We start from the raw sequence: 25,786 nt of genomic DNA on the forward strand, positions 1-25,786 counted from the left end.
CTTGTGTTTCTGTCAGTCACTCCATATAACTAACTCTCCATTTTGGGTGTTGTGGGAGGGAAAATGTCATACTTATGGTCTAGTAATGTTGCTTTCTCCCCCAGCCATAATAAAAAAACACAAATTTTAAATCTGCTCAATTATGAGTAACAAATTTATAAAGAGTATCTTAAAAATATTGTTAGTGTAAGATTTTGATTTTAAAATTTACATATTCACTGTTATTTTTAGATAAAAATTATTTAATAAAGATTATTTATTTTTAGTTTATGTTTAACAACTGCACAGTGAGTTCAATCAATTCTGAAAGAGCGTACTCTCCAAAATATGTCTATCAATATTATTGCCTGAGTGATTTCATGTAATATAAGTAATCCCTCATTTGCAGAAAATGTCACATAATTTTTGAGCAGCTATTTGTGTCTAGATTTGTGTTTACTCTTCTTTTTATTTGTGCATTGGAAGTTCAAAAAGAATAGACCTGTTTTATTTATCTATTTAAGTCCTCTGTGGGTCTATACTGGAGAGAAACTGCCTCTTTTTAATCATCGTGTGGCTTTTTAAAATGTTTTTGGACTGTAAATACTGTCTGCTGCGGGACATCCCGGTATCAGGGTTAAATGTATGCAACTGCATACACCCCTCGGTGCTCAAGTGTTAATATACGTGCATATGTCTCTGCTTCAGTATATCATATCTCTAACAATAAAGAAAAGTGTTGGAATCATCAGCTGTCAAGCTGCCTGCTAGGAAAGAATTCCTTGCTCGAATTGAACTTATATAGAGCACTTGAAAGGAATGGAAAGGAACAGTTTACCTCCTTTCCAGGCTTAAACACATGGCTTGTAAAGCTGGAAAGGGAAAATGATGAATGGTAAAGGTTTTCCATGGCATTAGTTTTTATATTTATAAAATTATTGCTTCCATTCATTCCATCTTGAAAATTAAAGTTTGGTACTAAAAACAAAATAATATTTCTGAGATCATCCTGTATGTTCTTTGATACACCCCTCCTTCATCTCTGCTGTCTGTAACTGCAAAAGCGAAGGGGTGGGGAGCTGCAGAAATTAAAATAGCTACTAATGGACTTAATACCTGCCTGGATCAAGAATGGTAGAAGGATTGATCTGTAAAATAATCTAGAACTTTCCTATGATAAATACAAGACATTGTATTAATCAGCTTAACTTATTTGTGAAGTACAGTAACAAGTTTGTTAGTTACAGTGTTGTCTTTGATGGATTTGACCAGTTTCCCCATTTTAAAATCTTATTTGAGAATCTTACTATAAATTGGTAGGTAATGATAGATTGTGAATTTGGAAATTCTAATTATTAAGAAGATTGATCATACTTGCTACTGGTAATACAGTAGGGGATAGAAGAACTCTCACAAATTGGCAGAATGTATTAGGCACATGACGTTTAGATGGGAACTTGGCTGTATACCATTTATTGGTATGTCTATCAATGTCTATCCAGAGAAAAATATTCAAGCCTGTGCACACATTAAGCTTACTGCTACATGATTTGTAATACCAAAAAACAAAATTGAGACTAGCTAAATGTATTACTAGAGATTAGTTAAGTTATGATGATCAGTAGGATCAAATATTATACAGCTGTTAAAGACTGAATTAGTAGTGTATGTATTGCCATGCTTAGATGTCTAAAATATGTTGTTAAATAAAAATATGCACAGAAAATACATAGAAATATGCACATGAACTTGTGGTTATCTCTGGTGAGTGAGATTGGGGAGGCCAGGGGTTAGAGAATCTTCTCATTTTTACTTGGTTTTTACAGTGACCGTGTATAATTTTTTAAAAATCAGTAAATAAAATACTGCCACGCATCTACAGGTAGTTGTCCTTTGATATTTCTTACTTTTATATTTTTATTTGAGCAGTGGTGTGATCTTATCTGAAAATACAGAAACACTTTTAGAATCATTGCATTGAGTTTGCAGTATTACTGCTGAAGTGACTATTCCACTAATATAAGAGGTTTGTAGTATCTTAATACTTTTTTTAACATTTTAGGGCCTCTAAGAAAAGAAAAAAAGGTACATGTGATAGGATTTTAAAAAACAAAATGTAAATTTATTTTTAAATCTCTGCTGTGCTGTTTTTCTATTTCAGTTACCTAGAAAAGTACGAGAAAGTTCATCATTTTGGGGAGGATGATGATGAGGTACCACCAGGCAATCCAAAGCCACAGCTTCCTATTGGTGCAATTCCATCTTCCTACAATTACCAGCAACACAGTGTATCAGGTAAAAATGTCATTGGAAATTAACAGGGTGTAGGTCCAGAGTTTTGAATTAGGAAAATAGTCATCATCCAATGAATTAGTCCCTTACTTTGCGCTTGAGAACACTTAAATCCTTGTGGTAATGCAACTTTCAAAGATCAACATCTAATTGGTATCAGGGCATTTCTATCATAGGCTGCATAAGATTTTCAGTTGCAGGAATTTCCAGAGTTATAATACCTATCCTTTTAAAGGGAAGTTTTTTTCCTTATTTCTTTGGCTAATGATTTGTTTAACCTGAATAGTCACGACCTTGAAAAGAGGAAAGTTCTGTTAAAATTATGGAAGCCAAGAATACCTAGATAGCATCTACCAGATTTTCTACAATTATTGGAATTCCCGACACCAGAATTCCTCAGAAATATTTCTAACTATTCAACTATTTTCCTGCCGTGGTCCCAGGAATAAGATTTTCATGCAGTTGTCATTCTTGTAATGGTTATAGATGAATCTGCAGCTAAAGAGAACAGGACTCAAATTGGAAATAATCAGGTTGAGAGTCTAATAAAGAGGTTCATGAGGCAGAGTGGCTGGAGGTTCCAGTGTTTAGAGACTCTGGGTGTTGGGTCTGTGATGACTAGGAAAAGAGCTCTGAAGAGATAAACATCTCTTTTCTTCAATCGCCAACATTTAGCCTAAAAAAGAAGAGATAATGTCTTTTTCAACGGTATCTTCTTTATAAAATATATAATGATCTAGATATTTATTCTTTGTTGGTACTAGTCCCTATCTCTTGTAGGTAATTCTTACATTTAAGATCTCTCATTTGTGCCATATCACTAATTATTTTGTTTTCCACTATCTATTTTCAAAGTTTCTTTCATGTTGAGTTTGACTCCATATTTCTTCCCCAATCAGTAATAACTAAAGAAACAGAATCTATGGTCTCCATTAGGAGAGGCTTCATATGATGGTTTTGTATAATTGGGGCCAGGTGGTGATGAGTGCAAATCAAACCTAGCTTTGTTTTTAATGAGTAGTTATTACCTCAAGAACCAAAATTAAAGGAGAACATTGTAAGTCACCATGTAGAAGATCTTGCTAATAGTTTAAGCTGAAAATTAAATGGGGTGACTTGTTAGGTGATCGTGCTCCCTGTTCCTGAAAAAGGCTAATGACCATTATCTCATTCAAGGTTGTTGCAGAGGGTATTTCTACATTGAATGCAACATTGTACTAATGACCTTTAAGACCATTTTCAGCTTTATAACTCTGTGGTTGGTTCCTATATTACAGTAACATCCAAATTGTCCATTATTGTAGCTTAGAGTTTGATGCCTGCTATTACAGATCCCCAAACTCACCCACATCTGTTTGACCTTGCTTAAAATAAAATTTTTTCTGCATCTGGTTCTTTTTTTCCTCCTCTAATTGAAACAGATTTGCTTCAAGAAAGAAGATGTAAAATATTTCTGGTATTTCAGAAGTCTAATGAAAGTCATTGATAGATCTACACTAGTTAAGGGAATGAAAGAATTGCTTAACCTGGTGTAATAACTTCTTCCTGATAAGCTGCCTGTCATGTCTGGGTTTTTTTGTTTTTTAAGGAAAATCTGAGCAGTTATATAACATGTTATATGTTTGACAAAAGCAGGATTGGAGAATCATTAAAGGAAAAAATTAGGAATTGTTGGGGAATATCAGACTATAATTAAAAGAGGTAGTATTTCAGGGCAGCATTTATGAATTTGAACATGTTTTTTATTTTTCTAAAAGGAGCCATAGCAACATTATGACAGTGTTCTAAAAATTAACTTGATTATCAATATACAAAACAAATCCTTCACTGATGATTCTTTTCAAGTGTCACTATAGGTGTGTGTGTGTGTGTGTGTGTGTGTGTGTGTTTTAAATAAACACCAAAATAGAATTAGGTAGGGGTAGATTAAGAGCCTTTAGGCTGTTTTAATTAAAACCTTTGAAAGATTTGTGTTTACATCTGTGATCATACAGCCTTACTCTCCCTTGTATGTTTAGATAAATGTATTTGGATAGATGTATTTATCTAGAGATAGTTATTGTTGATATTAAGAAAAACTATTCTAAACAATATTTTGAAAGGTAATATAATAAATTTCAATTGGCAGTAGCTCCAGGGCATTTGGTATAAAGTGCAATTCTGCTTACAATTGTCAGAATAGAATAAATGGAATACTGTACGTTAATATTGGACCAAATTTTCCTTTAAGGATATTGGTTCCTTTTGCCCGATAACTTTAAATAGCAAAAATTATTGAGCAGATTTTGCTTTGAACGTTAGAATTATTAAACTTTGGCATCAATATATGGTGGTTTTGTCACTTATTTGCATGGTTTTTCATATTTTTCCTTGCCATAAATACCTAATCCTTTGGTTTCTTTCTTTCTCTGTTCTTTTTTCCTTGGTATTGATTTGGATACAGTCAGTTCTGCAGTATTATAGGGTAGATTATAGTAGGACTTTTTGTTCATCTTCTTACATTTTTTAATTAAAATTAACACTTCAATTATTTTTTAAATTAAAATAAAACTATTTACTTGCAATATCTTGTAAAAAAGTTGTGAATGGCAAAATTGACAAATAACACTTTGAAATCAATTGAACTGTAGAATATTAGAGCTAACCATGACTTTAGTGGTTATTTAATCCAGTCCAATCATTTTGGTAAAAGGAGGCCAAGCACTCTATCCATTTACGTTTTTGGTACTTAAATTTGGAATAGTTTCATACAGGAAGATTTTGTTTTTTGGTTTTATCAGTTGTATTTGAGCAAAAATTTTCCCTTGAATGTTCCATATTCTAGCAGACATTTGCACTACAATCACTGCCAGTATCAATGGAAAGTATTGTGTAATTCCTCAATGTAAGCATCACTCCAGGAGCAATACTCCCTTTCTTTGAAGTGAAAAGAAAGAGAAGTGATTGCCTCAGATTAAATTGTTTGTTAGCAGTGATCCATTTGTATAAACTTTGAGTCAAGAATGCTGAAAATAAATTTCCAGTCCCATTCTGATTATAAAATTGTAGCTACTGGACTCTATCTCCATGGGAAAGGGAAGCTCTTCAAATCTTATAAACATTTTTATAAGCTACGTTATTTTAGGAATCTTTATCAAGCCTGATATAATTAAAGACTTTTCATAATTATTGTATTTATTCATTGAATATGGGTTCCAAATTTTTTCTATTGAAGAATTTGCTTGAAAGTTTCGTGCATACTAAAACTTAATTATTGCTGAGACTTGGGTTCTTATGATCAATTCTAGTGTATAGTATAGAGTAATATCAAAATTTATTCCTGTATTCATAGAAGTTTTGTTACTTTTCCAGATAATTTGTTTTCTATTTATGAGAACTTTCATTTCAAGATTATTAAAATAAACGATATGTTATTGTTCAACCTTAATTATGGTAAAGAATCTGTTCAGAGCCATTTATAGCTGTATTGTGGCACTTCACCATTATACTATTAGAGAAATTTCTAGAATATTTTAGAATTGAAGAGGTGCACCCTCAAGTGTCTACATTGGAAATGGAGACATTTCTTTACATACGTGATTTCTTCTGTGTCATGTTGTAGCAATAAATTCCTACTTTGCATCCTAAATCTTTTTTAAATCCATGTATTTCTGAAATGTTTCATCTAGAAGTTTTCTAACTCTTGTTTTCTTGCCTCTTCCCATTCGCTATATCTTTATGTGAAAAAAATGTACTTCGGTATATGTCTTAGGACCTAGCTGTCGAAGTCTAAACTGCTCCAAGAGTTGGTATTTCTAGAAATACAACATTTTCTTATATGTATATATTATGATTATGTATTATGTTCTGTAACCCCATCTTCGCTACCTTCAAAGTCTTAAAAATGTTTTAAGTTAATTCTCCTACAGAAAAATTTTGTCATCTTGGGTTAAAAAAAATTTTTTTAGGAGTCAAAAGCATGAATCGTAAAGGTGAAAATTTATAAATCAGACTACGTAAATTAAAACCTCTGTTCCGAAGACGCTGTTAAGAAAATGAAAAGACAATGTACTGTCTCGGAACAGAAAGGAGACGAATAGTTATGGGGTAGAAGAGGGGATTGACTACAAAGGAGCATGAAGAAACTTTGGGGTGATGGTATGCTATATCTTCATTGTGGTTGCGGTTAAAAGACTGCATTTGTGAAAACTCAGAACTATAGAACTAAAAATTAGGAATTTTGCTATGTTAATTATGTCATAATAAATATGACCTAAAGAAGTAATAATTCTAAAATTAGGTAAAGAAGGTAAGGTAGGCAGTGTTATCTAAAAATGTGATACTGTTAAAAATTTCAAAGGAACCAGTCTCCCTAGTTTTATACTGTAGTATGTAAAAATAAGATTAAGTCCCTTGAAATGCAAAAGTAAAAAGTATAGATTAGATAAATTAAAATAATGGCAATTAATTTGGCATTGACATCCAAGAGGGTATATACATTTTTGTACTTTAATACTTTTTGAAGAATTTAATTTTAACTTAGGAAGTTTAGAAAGTTGAACTCTGTAACCTTCCACTCAGTTTAAAATTTATAAAAGAAAAAAAGATTCTTCCTTTATGGAACCATTACCCATAATGGTTTCTATTCCTTGATAAACTTAAGGTGTTTTTTTTTTATCTTTGTTAGATTATCTGCGTCAAAGTTATGGGCTATCTATGGACTTCAATTCGCCAAATGATTATAATAAATTGGTGCTTTCACTGTTATCTGGACTCCCAAATGAAGTGGACTTTGCTATTAATGTATGCACTCTCCTATCAAATGAAAGCAAACACGTCATGCAACTTGAAAAAGACCCTAAAATCATCACTTTATTACTTGCTAATGCCGGGGTGTTTGATGACAGTAAGTTTTAAGCTGAACATATTGTGTGATCATTCTATATAGGTGTTATAGACTTTTTAAAAAGGTATTTAAGGAGAAAAGTACTTTTATTAGTCAATATTATAGCTTTCTTTATTTGCTTTTATTATATTAAACATTATTTAAAATAATGAATGTTTGGATTTTTTTAAATCTTAAATATTTGAATAGTAACTTAGTCTCACTAGAGCTTTTGAAATAAAAATCTTGGGTGTTTCTTAGAGTTACATATGGGTTTCTTGATTTGAGAAGATTGTTTGATACAAAATTCTGATTAAAAACTAGGATCCAGAAGAAATTATTTTTCTGAAGTCTCTTTATTGTATGTTTATAGTTTTTTAAGCTGTTTAAGTCAATGCATTTGAAAATTTGCTTTCTAAATAAGCAAGATAAGATTTATCAAATATTTCACACCCCTTTTACTTGTAGGATTTGCTAGTTACAGGTTTTTATAAATCATATTTTTTGTTTTCTGTGGCATTATCTCTTACTAAATCTTTTCTTCAAACCAAATTGCTCAGTTCTCTAATTGTAGTGTAATAGATTCATAGGAATTTGCCAAATATGTTTGGAAATCTTTTCCTGCTCATAGTTTTTCTTTTTAAAATATCTATGTTAGCTGAATGTTAGTGATAAAAAATTTTTTTGCTTCTCCACCCTCCTACACCAACATCATTATATTTTTTTTTGCCAGAAGTGTATCTTATTAAGGGATAAAATATTCACATATATTGAAATTATTTTATCATACAGGAAACTATATATATATAATACCATAGACACAGTCTGAGAATTTCTTGTCATAATTTATAGATTCGTGACCCTATGTTTTTATCTTTCAGTAACAACATGTTTGCGTATTAGTTTATTTTTCTGCAATTTCAGTTGTGTCAAGTAGTATACTTTCAAACATAAATTTATTTGAGATTATCTAAATAGGAATCCTTAAAATTTGATATGTACTTATTTTGTATGAAGACAATTTGGAATTAGTTTAAACAAAAGTGAAAATTAATTTCTTACTTTGCCTGAAACTATTCTTGGTTACATGGAAAGGACAGATCAGTACTTCTCAGTTTGTATGGTAACCTTGAAGATCTAAATTTGGTGAATTTCCATCTCAATTTCATGTTCTTTGGTTCCTAATAATTTATTTTGATCTTTTAAAGACATCTTTTAGCATTTAATATAGAATGGAGTTTAAAATTATTTCACATTTTTAGAAAACGTAAAGTGAAGTTTTTAGAAAGAAGAAATATTCTGAAACCAGAACAATTTTTTTTTGAAGTCTTACCGTTTAATCATTGAATAAGCATTGCTCACGTATGTATGATAGAAGTAATCTTTATCAGTTTGGTGCATTGAGGCATGATGTTCTTTACACCCAGTTTATCTTCTTACATTCTTTAGGCATTTTTATTTATCTAAAAGACTAAATTATTATGCAGTGTAGCAAACTAAACCATTAATAATTTAGAAAATGCTATTTAAGGAATGTTTCTACCATTCCAACAGTCAGAATTTTAGAATTCCAGAGTATATAGAGACTTCATGAAGACCCTAAACTTAAAACATTGGTTTTACATTACAAAAATAATTTCTTCAAGTTTGAGGATTATGGATAAATTTGATTTGATTAGACATTTGAAGGGTTTTGATTTATTTTTTTAGGACATGGAATTTTAATTGAGAGATAAATATAGATGCCACTCTCTTTGAAAATGTGTAATGTTCGTTTTGTGTCTTTGAAGTATAGTAAATATTCCATGTGACAAAAATTTAGTTTTTCCATCTTGTATTTCCATCCAATATTTGTTTTCCAGTGAAGTTTTTCATTATGAAGTTTTTTTCAGGACAACCAAACAAAACCTTTTCTCTTTAGTGGTATATAAACTTCATTTTTCTGATTAAGCCACTATTTATATGTAAGTTTGTTATTTTATGAAATTCTTCTTTAAGTCACTATAGTTAAATTTTTATTAAAAATTTTCACATCTATTGTTTGTATCATTTCCTTATGATCCTAATAGCAATAATAAAATTCATTGATAAATATAATTTATGTTAAAATGTTTCTATTCTTCACCCTTTTTAATACTTTTCCAAAGAAATACTTTGCAAACTTTATTTTACTCAATAATATGTAAATATTAGGTCTATACCTAAAGGCATTAGATTCAATAAATTTTTTACAGCAAAATATATCCATTTATTATGTGTCACAAGATATCCATTAAAGAAGTTTACTTTTTTTTTTTTAAAGCTACTTTTTCTATTAACAGTTGCCACTAGTTTTCTTTTTGCATTCCAAAAGCAGTAGCTTTCATTATAAAATTAATCTGATAGTTGATGAAAGCACTTACATAACTTTTAAAGGGAGATACATAGTGTCACAGTTTAGACATTTGTATCATACTCTTTTACTGTCTGGTCCTATAACTGACAATATCAGCTGGCAGCATAAAGGAGAAAAAAAATAATATAACACGTACCTTTATGTCTTAACCTTTGTTGTGGGGGATGGGGCAGGGTGTTACTAAGAAGAACCTTTTGAAAGTGGATGGTTTGATTTTTCCTCCTAAAATAATGTTAATTCAAGAAGTAGAAACAAGCTGTAGGCCTGAGAATGATTCTTAAAGGAGATTTCATTTATGGGAATTATTTCCAAAGAATGCCTTGCCATATATTATTGAAATATGAATTCCACAATTATTTTTGAAATTAGTATGAAAATTTTAAATTGTAACAATTTGACAATTTAATAGAAATAGCATCAGTTTGACTTTTTAATATTTTTCTCTTCTACAAGTGAATGAAAACTAATGAGTTTAACTATTACAATATTCTTCATTTCTTTTCATATATCTATCTAAATATCATGAAAATGAGTTGTGTATTTTTAGTTTATAGAGACACAGATTTTCTTTAAATTCCATAATTTTAAAAAAACGTATTTCAAAAGAGATTTTTATGACTTTCTATCATTTACTATGAAATTTTAGTGAACGAGATATCTTAAAAATGTATTTTTACTGTTTTTTTCAAACCTATCTATTATTAAGGAATTATGTGAAAGAAATAATTCCATTTTATTGAATGTACTATTCTTTTAGCTTTAGGATCGTTTTCTACTGTATTTGGACAAGAATGGAAGGAGAAGACTGATAGAGATTTTGTTAAGGTAATTTGAATAAATTAAAATATTGAACCATTGAATTACATGTAGCCAAGGGTCAAGGATTAATGAATGGTTGCTCATTTCATATACATAGTAACCTATGCTTTAATCTTTATCATAATATATAGATACCTATTTAAGAGTTGTGATTAAGTTGAATAAAAAATCTTTTAGAATAGCTAATTATCAGAAATGAAGTTCTTTAATTCCACATTGATTTCTGAAAATTATAAATCTCTAACAAAAGCAATAAATCTGAGAATACCCAGATTCTGAACAGCAGTTTGGATAACTTCCTTAGGGTTGTTTTTCAATTGTCTTAATCACTCTTCAGCTATGTCTAATATTCCTCTTGACACATTTGTCAAGTTTTATTTTAGTGACTTAATTTCTAGAAATTCACTTTGTGTTTTTTCAAAGTAGCCTTTTTTGTTCTATGCTTCTAATTTTTAAAATATAAATTAAGTATATTTTCACTAATATAATTTAAATTATATATAATATATAAAGATAAATGTAAATATATATAATATATACAAATTAAATATATGTACACATACCTGATGATTCTAATATCTAAGCCTCTTTCAACTCCAATTCTACTCACTCTGATTTAGGGTGGATTATTCCTTTGGGTTTTGTAATGTTGGTTTATAAATTGCAACAGATTTTTTTCCCGATTGGATGGAGTGGTTTTTTTTTTCCCTCCATTTTTGTGTTTCATTTGCCAAAAACCTGAAAGGAAATACTGGTCAGAATGACGTTAATTTCTTTATTAGACATTTTCTGATAACGCTGATAGTAAAACTATGGGGATTGCGGGGCAGGCTAGATAAAATATTTAGGAGATTTTTTTAACTCAAAGTTGAAGTAGAGACAGTCCCTTTTTTCTCGCTTTCTATAAGGTTATTAGACCTTCACATTTCTCACATGATATGGAGTTGGATTTCAAATTCCCCACTTCACAAGCTCACCCAAGATTCTATATCCTGCCCTCTCCCTATACATTTATAGCCAAGTCTCTTGGTTGTAGTTAGGAAGATCATTTTCTGAACTCCAGAATATTGGTAATTAAAATATATAAGATGCACAAAATGTTTGTTTATATATTTACACATGTAGTTACAAAGGGACATGGCGGTTGTCAGTATAATAGGTAATCACATGAAATCAAGAAAACATAAATAAGTTAAAGATGATTAGGTGATCGCCTCTCTTGTATGTTTTCATTAATTTCTGCTCTTTATAGTTCTTTATATATGCTATATTTTGGGGGTTTAATTTGCTAAACATTTTCTAACTTCTTGAGCTGGAGCTTACTCACTGATTTTTGTTATTTTTTTCTATTACATTTAAATCCATGAAATTTCCTGTAAGCACACATTTAACTTTATTCTTTTCATTTTGATGTTTCATGTTTTTATTATAACTCAGTTTAAAATGTCTTCTAATTTTCATTATGATTTCCTGTTAATACATGTTATATTTAAAAGGGAATTTTCTTAATTTCTAAAAATACATGAAGTTTTTCTAGTTTTCTTTTTCTTACTGATATCTAATTGAACTTCACTATAGTTGTTATAGCTTTCTGGTTAATTAAACATATTATAAAGTGTCTTTTTCTTACCTTTAAGCCTACTCTTTTTTTGTGTGTGTGTGTCTGATTATTAGTGTAACTATATCAGCTTCCATTTGGTATTTATCGGCTCATATTTTACTTTCAGCCTTTCTTAGCCTTAATATTTTAGATATCCTTTTGTAGACAACAGATTTGGGGGCATTATTTTTTTCCAGTGTGAAAAACTTTGTTTTTATGTTACTGCATTTATTCTATTTATGTTAAATGTAATTTTGATATAATTGTGTTCAAATTTACCACGTTTTGAGTTGCTTTCTATAGATGTCATCCTGCCTGTTCAGTTTTGGTTTTTTCCCTTTCTCCTTCCCTTTTTTGGAACTGATTTGACTATTGTTTATTATTTTATTTTTCATCCACTTAGCTTGGGACTTACATCTTTTTTCAGTTCTCTCATTCATTGCACTAGAGATTATAATTTTAATTCTTACTAATTTAGTAAATTAGTACTTTTACTAATTTGTACTTCTTAAATAATGCAGGGAAACTAGAATGACTCCATTTACTCACGTTTGACTTATGTACTACTTTTTTTATGCATTATATTGCTCTTTTTCAGGCTTCTTAAAATAGAATCTTAAACCATTGGTTTTAAACTTTCTTTGTCTTATGTCAGCATATAAAGCTATAAATTCTCTTTACACGCTGCTTTAGCTCTGTCCCGCAAATTTTGTTATGTTGAATTTTGATCATTTGATTCAAGATATTTTATTTTCCTTGTGATTTCATCTTTGAGTCATGGATTATGTAGAAGTGTGCTATTTAGTTTCTGACTGTTCATTTTCAAACTAGCTTTTATTAGCATTGTTGCCATTATTATTATTACTGATTTTTAATTACATTTCATTGTCGTCAGAGAACATATTTATAATTTCAGTTCTTTTAAACTTATCAAGACTTGTTTTATGGCTCAGTATATGGTCTTTCTTGGTGAATGTTCCATGCACACTTGAATGTGTGTTCTATTGTTGGATGTACTGTTTATTGGTATCAGTTAAATCACAGTTTTTGACAGTGTTGTTCAAGGTTTCTGTATCATTATTTCTTTTCTATATAATTATGCTATGATTTCCTGAGAGATGAGTATTGAAATTATCAACTATAATTATAAATGTTTATATCCCCTTTCAGTTCTGTCATTTTTTGCTTCATATACTTTGAGCCTCTGTCATTAGTTTAGTATTATTATGTTTTCTTGATGATTTAGCTTTTATGTATCATCATGAACTACTCCCCGAACCTCTAATAATCCCTTGTCCTGAATTCTCTTGTCTGCTATTAATCTATGCCATCTTTCTTATGATTAGGGTTTTCGTGACATAACTTTTTCCATCCTTGTGCTTTTCATCTGTGGTTTTATATATGATATTTCTTATAGACAGCTTGTGGTTGGGTTTTGCTCCACCCCTTCCCTCAGTGTGTCTTTTCTACAGTTTCTTTTTTTTTTTATCAGTGTATTCAGACCATTTATACTTTATGAAATTGTTGATGTGGTTTTGTTTGGGTACTCAGCTTTTACTTTCCTGAAAATTTTATTTTGCCTTTATGTTTGAAGCATGTTTCTGCTGGAGAAAATATTGTATGTTTTAGGGTTTTACCTGAGCACTTAAAGGTAACATTTTATTGCTACCTGATCTGCATTGTTATTGACGAAGTCAGTTTTATTCTTATTGTTTTTCTGTGTGTGATGTAACTTCTCTGACTGCTTTTAAGGTATTTTCTTTATTATTTATTTTTAATGTGCCTAGTGGTTTTTACTTTTCTTGCTCGGGGTTCATTGAAGTTCTTGGTTTGCTATTTTCCATGAAATTTGGAAAGTTTTTGGCAATTATTTCTTCCAATTTTTTTCTTTCCTCTCCTGTTTTTCTGGGAATATATAGTCCGTATACCACGATACTGTTCCACAGGCCACTGTGGCTCTGTTCTTTGTTTTTAGACTTAGACCTTTTTTTTCCCCTGTGTACTTTATTGTGAATAGTTTCTGTTATGGTTTCATTTTCTTTTTTCCGTTAAGCCCATCTAGTCATATTTTTTATTTTAGATGTCATGTTTTTCATCTCCAGAAATTCTATTTCATTCTCTCCTATATTATTCCATACTTCTCTTAATTATGTTCATATTTTCCTGTAAATCCTTGAGCATATTTAGTAATAGTTGTTTTAAAGTACTTGTCTACTAATTCCGTTATCTTTCTTATTTCTGGGTCTTGTTTAAACCAGTGTTTTTTTTTCTTAGTTTTGGTTCACATTTTTTACTTTTTTTAGTGTATCTGGTAATTTTTTATTAGCTATGAATATTGGGAAAGTTATATTATTTAGTGTTTAGATTTTGGTGTATTTCAAGAATTATGGACTTTGTTGTGGCATGCTTTTAATTGGTATCTGGGTGATCTTGCTCCTTCAGAAGGTTGTTTTTAAGCTTTGTTAGGACTGATATAAATTACCCTTTATTCTAAGACTAGTTTATCCCTACTCCTAAAGCATAGCCTTTTTTGGAATTCTATTTAATTAGCTGGGTATATAGAGTTTTCTCTGGGAAATTTTTCAGTTACAGCTCCTCAGTAGTTGTTCTGTCCATTTATTGGCCTGGTATTTTGGAGTTTGACCATACACATGCATAGCTTAGTACTTAGCAGTCAACTCAAGCACCCCTCTGCAGATTCATGTGGCGCTTTCTCTCTATTGCCCCTCCTTTCTTGCAAATTTGCTCTCAAATTCTAGCTGTGTTGGCCTTGCCGAGCATTGATCTGTCTCCTCAGCTTAGCAACCACTGTGATCTCTTGGGTTTATTGTCCGTGTGCCATAGTCTAGAAAGAGTGCCCATGTGAAAATATGGGATGTCATTAAGCTCACCTCATTTCTTTCCCATCTATCAGTTATAACACTTATGCATTGTTTATTGTTCCTTCTCTAAGAACAGTCGTTTCATACATATCAATTTATGGTAAGATGGCAACTGCAGTACCAATTACTCCATTGTGGTCTGAGCAAAAATTTCTTCCAAGCATTTTTCTTAGATTATAATTTTATATATATTTTTACCCCGTAAGATTTTTTTATGGTATTTTATTAATTTAGTATTTATTTTTATTTAAATCACATCTACCTTTCTTTAGTACAGATTTGCAGGTGATGAATTTTTCTCAGTTTTCATTTGTCGGAAAGTCACTCTTGAAGACCAATTTCACTATATAAAAATTCTAGCTTGGCAGGTATTTTCTTCCATCACTTTGAAAATACCCCATTGTCTTCTGGCTTCCATTATTACTTTTACAAAGTCTGCTGTCATTTTAGTAATTGTCCTTTTCAGGGTTATCTGTCCTTTTCAGGCTTATCTGTCCTTTTTTCTCTCTTTGCATTTAACATTTTTCTCTTTGTCTTTGCTTTTCAGGAATTTTATTATGATGTTCCTTCTACACATTTCCGTTTATCTTTCTTGGAGTTTGGCGTGCTTCTTATATCTATAGGTTGACATCTTTTACTTATCTTAGAAATTCTCTGTCCTACCTCTTCAAAAATTGTATCTGCCCTTTCTCTCCTTCCTCAGGAACTCCAATTATTTTTATGTTAGAACTTTTCACTATATGCCCTTTGTCTTGCGTGTTCTTTTTCCTGTTAGTTCTTTTGTTTCTATGCTTCTAACTTGATGTTTTTTCTGCTCTCTCTTTCAGTTCACTGATTCTTTCTTGAATCACATCTAATCAGTTTTTAAATCCATCCATTGAGTTCTTATATTCTGTTCTAGGATTTCTATTTAATTCTTTCTTATAGTTTTCACTTATTTGCCCAAAATCTCATTATTATCTTTTGTTTCTTTATTATCCATGATCATTTTAAATTTCATGTCTGATATCTTTATTATTTGAATCCCCTGTGGCCCTTTTTACTTGATTATTGAAAATTGTCTATTTTTCTTTATATACCTAGTTCTTTTTTTTTATTGTTACCAAACATTTTTATCATGAGTCTTTTTTGCAGTGAGTCCTTTTGGTGGTGGACTTTTATTCACACTAGTGACTTTAAATATAAAAGAACCTTAATTCTATAAAATAAAGTACAATTATTTTGACATATACATACCAGAAGGTGTAATTGTAATTATGTGCAATTTACTAACAGGTTTAATGACTATCATAATTTTCAAGTATTGATGAGCATAAACACTATTTCTAGATATTTTTCATAGCTGTAAAGTGATCTGAAAATATCTATGATTCCTATTGTTGACAATGTCACAGGTACTGCTCATATTACTGTGGTTTGTTGAAGAAAATGCTAAGGAATTGCTAATTTTTAGTTAGTGGTTAATGAGCATAAAGATGTCATTTTCCCCTTTATTCATATATTCCCAAATTTCTTTCACAGACCTTTTAGGGACCTGTGGATCCTAGGCTAAGAACTCCTGGTCCAAATGATACCTTATTATATAACTTCCTTAACTATAGAAAATCAAGCACTTATGTCAAAAAATTAAGTGCATAGAATACAATGATATCTGCATGAACTAAAATAGAAATGTTATAGTTTTATAGTATGTGTAACTGTATTTAAAGTAACAGAATAGTTGTTTCAAATTGTCAAAATTAAGTATAATTATTTCTCATTATAGTTTTGGAAAGACATCGTTGATGATAATGAAGTACGTGACCTCATTTCTGACAGAAACAAGTCTCATGGTAAGTTAATGAGAAAAAGTTTTAAATGACTTTGAACTATCAATAATAATAAATATTAATAAGTAAAATATATATTTTCTGTTGTAGAAGGTACATCAGGAGAATGGATTTGGGAATCTTTATTTCATCCACCTCGAAAGCTGGGCATTAATGATATTGAAGGACAACGGGTACTTCAGATTGCAGTGATTTTGCGAAATCTTTCTTTTGAGGAGGGCAATGTTAAGCTCTTGGCAGCTAACCGTACCTGTCTTCGTTTCCTATTACTTTCTGCACATAGTCATTTTATTTCTCTAAGGCAATTAGGCCTTGATACATTAGGAAATATTGCAGCTGAGGTAAGCATGTGACAGTAACCTAAAACAGTTTTTGTAGTTAGTGACAATATTTACTTTAAAATTTTAGGATATGGCATTATTATATTTGCCGTATTTACAGAATATTCAATGCTTACATATAGTTTTTGCCTAAAATGATTATAGAAGTATCACATACTTTTGTGGAAGAAAATAAATATTTTTGTGGAAAATACTTTTGTGAAAGAAAATAAATATTTGAAATGATGCTTCAAATTTGTTAATGGCTGTGCTCACAGTAATTACATTTTTAAAAGTTATACAACATTACTCTGTTCACTTTTATTAAATGTAAAATATACAGCACTGGAAGAAGCCTATCTCAGTAATAGTGTCCTTTCTTTTTCCAGCTTTTATTGGACCCTGTTGATTTCAAAACTACTCATCTGATGTTTCATACTGTTACAAAATGCCTAATGTCAAGGGATAGGTTTTTGAAGATGAGGGGTAAGTGCTCACTTAAGTTTCTCCCTGTCTAAAGTGCACAAACTTTTTAACATCTGTTAAAAAAACAAATACTTGTTTTTGTATGTGTTTTTTAGGCATGGAAATTTTGGGAAATCTTTGCAAAGCAGAAGATAATGGTGTTTTGATTTGTGAATATGTTGATCAGGACTCATACAGAGAGATCATTTGTCATCTCACTTTACCTGATGTGCTGCTTGTAATCTCAACACTTGAGGTGCTATATATGCTCACAGAAATGGGAGATGTAGCTTGTACAAAAATTGCAAAAGTAGAAAAGAGCATAGGTAAGACTGAAAACCAAAGAAACATTTAAGTTATTTTCTTTATTAAGAAAATAATACATAATGTGGTGCTATACAAAATCACAATTGATATTTGATATTTTGAGGAGTTTACCCTTTCACACGCATTTGTTTTTATTATTATTTTTGCCTATTTTAGATGAGCAAGAAACTTCTATCATATAGAGACCAGGATGTATGTGACTGTTAGTAATTCCTGTTCCTTTTCTTTATTACTATATATGAAATTTGAAATCAAAACTGCTATACCTGACTTTCTGGAGAATAGGTCTTTCTGTTTCAGATGATCAGCTGCTACTATTAAGCAACTAAAACTAAGTAAAACAAGCTTCCTTTTTGTTCCTAGAGGTTTCTGGTAGTGGTACTATCCTTAAAATCAGTAAACTCAACTCCATAGTGGAGCATGTCGTGTTAACATTCAGTCATTCAAGTGATTTCTTTCAGATAAATACTAAAATTAGAGTCAATAAAGATTTGGACTAAATAAAATTATTATTGAGAAATTAAGATGTCACTTTCCATGTCAGTATGGAAAGCTTTTTAAAAATAAAGATACCTAACTCCCATTCCAGAGCTACCAAATCAGTCTTCAGAGATTGAACCTAAAAATCTTTTTTAAAAGATTCACAGATAATTCTGACGTACAGTGATTCATTTGAGTAGTAGTATTCTGTACAGCATGTGTTTTAAGTGATGTGATTGTTTTATAATACTATTGATTGATAACTTGGTTTTTAATTTATTTTAGACATGTTAGTATGTCTGGTTTCTATGGATATTCAGATGTTTGGGCCTGATGCACTAGCTGCAGTAAAACTCGTCGAACATCCAAGTTCTAGTCATCAAGTTTTATCTGAAATTAGGACACAAGCTGTAGAGCAAGTTCAAACGCAGATCCATGTAGCATCTGCCCCAGGTTAGTGTTTTTATAGATTCTTTTTCAGTATGGTTATTGGTATGTAAAATTTAATACTAAGGATAAATTTAAATATGTACTATAGGGAACTGATATTTTATAGTATAGTAAGCTAAAGGAAAACTTGAGTATTTTACTTTAATTTCTTAGATATTATATATTCCAGAGCAGCAGGATCAAGGAGAGCACAGAGGAATTATGCTATGTCCTTATACTATTATAGTATAATAGAGAAATGAAGTTGAGCAGGATTTAGAGGAGTTGGAGGAATTAGATTCACACTGTGAGAGTAATAAGAAGTGCCCCAAATGGGCTTCTTATTTGTGATTTTGGTCATTGGAAATTGATGTACCAGGAATAGGTTAATCATATATTACATTATAATTTCCTCAGGTGGTCATAAGAATACATAAGTATAATACCTCCCTAATACTTCTGAATCTTGGACCAAACACCACAGAATCAGAGCCTAGGATCAGTTACATGTGCATACATACATAAGCACATATACAAGCCACTTTGCACCCTTCTTAGAGTCCTTTGGAACAATTCTGTTTAACTCGAATATCTTTAATCAGAACTTGAGCCTGTCTAATAACCAGCACTCTCTTCAGTCCTTGGACTTCTTTCTCCTGACTGAGTCATTATTTTTATATTTTAGCAATCTCAGCCTTTTTGTAGAATACTTTCTCCACCTTCATTTATCCTAACGAAAACAGTCCATCTTTTACCTCACCTGTTCTCCCACCTCTCACTGTTCCCAAGATATTTCTCTTTCCTTGTACTTTTTTTTAATGGAGTATGCTCGTTTTCTCAGTTGATCTTACCTCTTACTTACTTTGCAGATAATATGGAAGCTATGTGGCATGAATTTCTTCAATTTGTTAATCCTTCACTTACAAAATTATTGTCATCTGAACATTCTCCTTCAACTTCCCCTTGTCTCAGGAAGAGATGTTAGCTTCTTTTGAATCAGTGCTCTGAGTATCCGTCTTTCCCATTTTCTCATTCCCACGTTTTAAACCTCTCTTTCTTCACCTGCTTCTTCCTTTCAGCCTAGAAAGGAAGCCAGATCTCTCTCAACCTCCCATATTACCTTTAAAACAAGAATCTCATTATCCTTAGTCTTTAACTACCACATCTATTTAATCACCAAATCTTATTCAGTCTTCCTAAATAACGTGGCCTCTTCAATTGCCAGTGTTTATGATTCTGTTCAGACTATCTTCATATCTCCAGCTACGTTGTTCTCCTTTCATTCAATCATAGTCCCAATCTCTCTTCTACTCTAACTCATAGAATCAAAATTTTATACTCTATGGAAAGTTTGTAATATATCACATGTTTCGTTGACTTCCATTATGTCCTTCTCAAGTATATGGTATTGTTATGTCATGCATGCATTTAACTTACTTGAATTCAACTAACAGAACTGGACAAATAATCGAAGGCATGGAAAAATTGATAGTTTTCACTGCTAACCTACCCAATGAGCTTTCACCCACAGGCAACAGATGTTAAACAGCCAGTGCATATTGGGGAATCAGTGATCAGGATATTAATGGTTTCTCAACCTTGAAAAAGAAATGAAACGGTTCATATTACCAGTTAAGTGAGTGGTAGAGGTATGTTCTTATCCTCAAAGAAGAAACTGAAAATTAAATTAATTGAGGGCCATAGAGAAACTACGTCCAACAAGAAGAATTAAGAAATTATCAGTGATACACTGAATTATAATGGGCCATTTGAATAATATTCAAGGGTATTTTTGATGAAAGCTACTATTTTTTGCCTTGGCATTGACCTGTGACCTTAACAGATGAACTCACTGCCGACCTAAGATTTGGTTTTCATTTGACAAATGGACAAAATTAAATATTGAGAGTTTGTGGCTCACTCATATATGTAGTAATTCATTGATAGAAGAGGGGATAGGTCTCTAAGGAACTGAAAAAAAAAGTTCATTTTTGATCTGATGAGCATTTCATTATTTGCTCATTATGAATGATAGCTTTTTAATTATTTGATTATTTTATCATTCATACTTTGGCTTTTCCTCCCAATAGTTTGTTTAATACTGCTTTCTTAGGGAATGGTCATCTTCAAATTTTTTCTCAGTTCTTCTTATCACTATGAAAACTTATATAATCTTTCACCCATTTTTTAATTAGCATCTATATTTCTTCATAATAATTTAAATAGTTGCAAATAATATATATTTTATGTATATATGTAATTAACATTTTAAAATAAGAGTGAAACACTTTTTATATCTGGTGGAATCTTGATACTTACCATCATCCATTTTAAAAACTACATAAACGCTTAATATCAGCAATTTTATGATATCCCTCTTTCTCCTTGAATTCATATCCATCACCCTATCAATACTTCTCAGCTATAAATGTAGCCATTTTAATTTAATTTTTTTAAATTTCCTGTTACTTTATAAAACTGTTTAAAATTGTATTTTATCATTACCAGTTTTAGTAATATATAGTACATCAAACAAAAGTAAATACATTGTAAATTTTTATAAATAATTATTATTAAAAGTAAAATTGGAAGTAATGAGGTGGACAAGATTTTTTCCCCTAGTTCTCTGGAAAGTATGAGTCCACTGTGTCTCTGAATGAATATTATTTATTGCTAGAATGAAAATGAGTTCAGTATCAATTGTATCTCTGTTTTTCTTTTTTATAGATGTAAGTTGGAAACTTAGTTTATGCCAATAAATAGCTGAAGATAGAACTTAACAATTCTTTGAAATTCTCCAGAATTATCAAAAAATTATTAAAATTAGGATCTTCTGACAACTTTAGTTCTTCTATGATTTTGTTGAGATCAAAGAATTAACAATACTTGACTCACAAAAGTATTTGCTGCCTAGTCATTAGAGACATTTATTTTTGTTTATTGAAAAATATATCAAAAAGATATTAACAAGATATAACTGTAAATTATACTTGTTACCTTTACTTAAATACATCTTTTTAACCTAATATATTCAAGAAGTGTTAGCACAGTGTGTTAACAACTTTTGCGTGCATCAGAATCACCTGGTGGGCTTTAACACTGATTTCTAGGCTCCAGTACCCTGAGTTTTTGATTCAGGTTGAGCTGAGAATTTTCATTTCTAACAAGTTCCCGTGAGACTGTGATGCCGCAGGTCAGTAGAAGACCAATGGGTTAGGAAAATTGAAATATTGTTCATTTCAAGACTGATACAGTGTTTTTTGATAAAGTACTTTTATCATGTGTTTTGAATACATAATTTTTGTCAAAATCTTGATTTGGCACTTCATCTTGGCCTCACTCAATAACAGAAAATGTCTGGCATATAACCTACCTGATAAAGGTAGTCTTTATTATCAAAAGTATCTTGCTTAATCAGCCTTACTTTCTGTTACTCAGAAAAAGTATTTCTCAATCCAAGAAAGTGTATCTTCCCCCCTTCCTTCAGAATTCTGTGATAGTTAAAGTTGCCATGAGATTGTCATCTGAATAAACTAAGATGCCACCACCTTCAGTATTTCTTTAAAATGGTCCCTGTGTTTTACTGACACAAGATTCTCCTTCAGAAGTAATGCACTCTTTGACAGTAGGTTGAGGGTTGGCTAAGGGAAGGACATTAACAAAAATTGGCATCACTCTATAATATATCTAAATTCAGAACACATCAAAGGGCGAAAATAGTCAATTTCTAATGCCCAATGTTGCCCCTAACTATAATATGTAAAACACTGGGATAGACAGGAAGCCCTTCTCTAAGATCTTGGTAAAAGGAAACTTTGGAGACACTAATGTTTCTAATTCTCCTGTAGGTGTTCCAGAGGTTTTTAAATAATAGTAGTAGTAGTAGTAGTAATAATAGTGAACATTTATGTAGTGCTTACGGTATGCCAGGCATTGTTTTAAGTGGCTCATATAAACTCTTCTAATCCTCATGAGCTATGATGTTAATGTACTATTACTTTTCCCCATTCTATAGACAGAGAGGTTAAGTAACTTGCCTGTAGTTACACAGCTAGTGCTGAGTGATGAAAAACTCTAGAGCCGGCCTCTCTGGCTCCAGAGTCATATATTTAACCATAATCCTGCAATGCTATTAAGGATAGGTGAAAGTTAAGACTTTCTGTTCCAAACTGGGATAAGAACAATTATGAAACAGGAGGTGATGTGCTCGGGCAAAACAGTTTTAGGAAGGAAATATGTAAAAGTTGAGTACCTGGAAATTGATTCCTTTTAAAGTGTAAGTGCCTTTGTATCTTTCGGAAGGTCTTTGGGTATCCTGAGGAAAATACTTCTCAATTTGTAGCCACTTTTATACTAATTATATGTTTTCGGTTTATATTCTTAATTTAATTGTGGCTGCATCATTCTTCTTAATGTTTGTAAAGTTTCTCATAATCTTAACATAATTTTGAATGTTTCGTGCAATTGACTGTTAATTGATTCAGGAGATTTCAGTCTGAGTAGGATATACTCTTGTAGTACAATTGATGAAGAAAAGGAAAGATTTATACATAGATTCAGGCCCTAGAAAGGTATTTTCTGTAACAGTGTTATCAAGTTAGGAGGAGGGGGTTGCACTGGGAAATAATTTTGGTTTTAATTATGTTCTGTTAAGAAGCAGCATATCACAGTATGGCCTCTGAAACGTGACAGACCTGGATTCAAATTCAGCACTCCTGAATGAAGGCTTTCCAGCTATACCAGCTCCACTCTCCATTATATGTTCCTTTGTGAACTTAATCTCTGAGCGTTTTTTTCATCTGCAAAATGGGGATAATGAAATTTAGACCTATATATAAGATCAAAACAAATAAAGTAAATGGCTTAATGCAGAGTAAATGTTCATTAAGTGACTGCTGTTAGCTGTTATCCCAATTAAAGCCTGGGACCTAATCAGACAAAAGGTTAGAATTGCTTCAGCTCATTTGCAGATTTGATTGTGCTGTGGATTTCTGCTAGTTCCAATAATTTAGAAATGCATTTGTTCTGTTTGAGGGTTCTGAGAAGTTTTGTTAAAAATGTCACCTGAAAAAAGTGGGTACATTTATAAGTTTAGAAACTATAAAATCATGCTGATTCAGTGGTGAAATAGTATAATTTTAAATTTTAACTATAAATATGTAAGGTTCTTATTTATAACATCATAAGTTTATATTTTTCATGTTTTTATTAGTTCCTTTGTATATAGCATAGCATTTCAGCTTTTTGTTCATCCGATCCCAGAAATTTTATGTATTCCACTTATAAATATTTATCTTTTAAATTCAGAAGTGAAGTTATTGGTGATACAGTCTGCTTCTATAACTAAAATGAGAGGTGCTTATTTGCCGGTATGTTGAGCTGTGTGACCTTGGGCTAGTTGTTTTAATCACTTTGTGTCTCAGATTCCATATCTGTACCCATATTACCAAAGAATTAAGAAAGATAATGTACGTAAAGTATTTAACCCAGTGTCTGACCCATGGGAAAAATAGAGTTCACATTAGCGATATAATCCATGTATTGTTATTATTTGAATGATTATGAGGTTAAAAAAAAATAGTTCATCTAAGACAGTGCCTGGTATAATATGTGTTCCATTATAAGTTTCTTTCTCAAATTTGTATATTTCATTATGTTTATATACCTTTTTAAAAGGTATTCATTGTGAGTATTAATTGGTTCAGTATCCATGAACTAAATATAGCATCTATATAGTGACTAAATTTTCTAAAATGATGTAGCTAATGTATCTTTTTCTTTAGCTTCCAGAGCAGTTGTAGCACAGCATGTTGCTCCACCTCCAGGAATAGTGGAAATAGATAGTGAGAAGTTTGCTTGTCAGTGGTAAGTGGTTTATTTCTATTAAGGCTTTATTTATCCTTGGGAAGAATAAAGCAAAAGAGAAAAGGAAACGTATTACAACAGTCATCCAGAATGTTTTATTCTGTATTTCTATTTAGTTAGAATAGAATATCATTTATACAAAGAAACAACAATGTAAAACCACTTCACCTGTATTTTAGAATAATTTGGGGAAAAAATCTGAATCTTCAGAATTAGAAGATCTTTGAATAGAAGAATTTCATTAAATTACACTGCCTAATTTCTTTTCAGGGTAAAATTTGTGTTAAAAAGTTATCTTTGACTTTGTATAAAATAGGATTTGTCAGATTATAGAATTTACTTTTCTTAATATTTCATTAAAACTAAATTGGACTGATTTTAAGAAAATAAAACCTGATTTTGTTGTTAAATGTACCTTCTTTTTCATCAGAAGAAAACTTCTTATTCATTGCTAGTTAATTTTTCCTGTTTGTGAGTAGTGAGGGGAAACTAATCAAATGATAAACTAGCCAGTTTGTCTATATTGAAATAAGCAACTTGAAAATGATATTTTCTTGAAAAAACTGAGTAGTTATATCTCAGCCACTTTCTGAAAAAAAATAATATAGGGTTGGTTCGATTTCATTTTGTCTTGGAGGTTGCCTCTATGTTATTTATGAATTTCAACTTAAATTCTTTAGAAGATTAACAGATTGAAATATAAGCTCACTTTCCAATGATGTAATACTTTTAAAACTTTCTTTCCTTGATTCCTTTTCTCCTATTCTCTTAACATTATTTGTCTCCCATTCTATGCCTCTGTCACTCTGTGTTCCATATTTTTGGTGCTTTCATATCTTTGTTCCTATGACAGTTTTTTCTAGACTTTCCCACTTTGCTTAAATCCGATTTATAGTTTTAAATATCTCTAATTATTTGCTTATTCCTTACGTACTGTATTGTTACACTTTGACCCTTTATACTTGATAAATCTCTTCCAATAATATTTGGAAATGGTTTTCTTCAACACTGAACCAAAGAAGTTTTTTGTATCAAAAAAAGTTTTGAAAACTCAGTGCTCAAAGGATTATAAAAGTTGGAAAATGTATGTACCACATCCACTGTAAAATGTGTGGGTGCTAGGAATAGATTTGGTCTTCTAAATCGCAGTTGTTCATTTACGCCCGTTCTAGGGGGAGAAGAGGAGAGATTCATTTCACAATTAGTTTATTATAATTATTATTTCATGCAGTTTTTAAAG

General features: G+C 31.0%; 1 protein-coding gene across 1 annotated transcript in view; it reads left to right on the forward strand.

Annotated features, from left to right (window-relative positions):
- ARID2 (AT-rich interaction domain 2) overlaps positions 1–25,786 on the forward strand; it is a 149,467-nt gene that overhangs the window by 76,365 nt on the left and 47,316 nt on the right. Inside the window, exons 4-12 of the mRNA XM_074325806.2 lie at positions 2,141–2,274; positions 6,938–7,156; positions 10,288–10,355; positions 16,597–16,663; positions 16,751–17,001; positions 17,370–17,466; positions 17,562–17,771; positions 18,538–18,705; positions 24,465–24,546. Of these exons, the coding sequence (XP_074181907.1) occupies positions 2,141–2,274; positions 6,938–7,156; positions 10,288–10,355; positions 16,597–16,663; positions 16,751–17,001; positions 17,370–17,466; positions 17,562–17,771; positions 18,538–18,705; positions 24,465–24,546 (1,296 nt within the window). The remainder of the gene's footprint in view (positions 1–2,140; positions 2,275–6,937; positions 7,157–10,287; positions 10,356–16,596; positions 16,664–16,750; positions 17,002–17,369; positions 17,467–17,561; positions 17,772–18,537; positions 18,706–24,464; positions 24,547–25,786) is intronic.

This window comes from Rhinolophus sinicus, chromosome 1 (genome assembly GCF_057876585.1).
Source record: "Rhinolophus sinicus isolate RSI-liver-muscle chromosome 1, RSI-T2T, whole genome shotgun sequence".
NCBI lineage: Eukaryota > Metazoa > Chordata > Mammalia > Chiroptera > Rhinolophidae > Rhinolophus > Rhinolophus sinicus.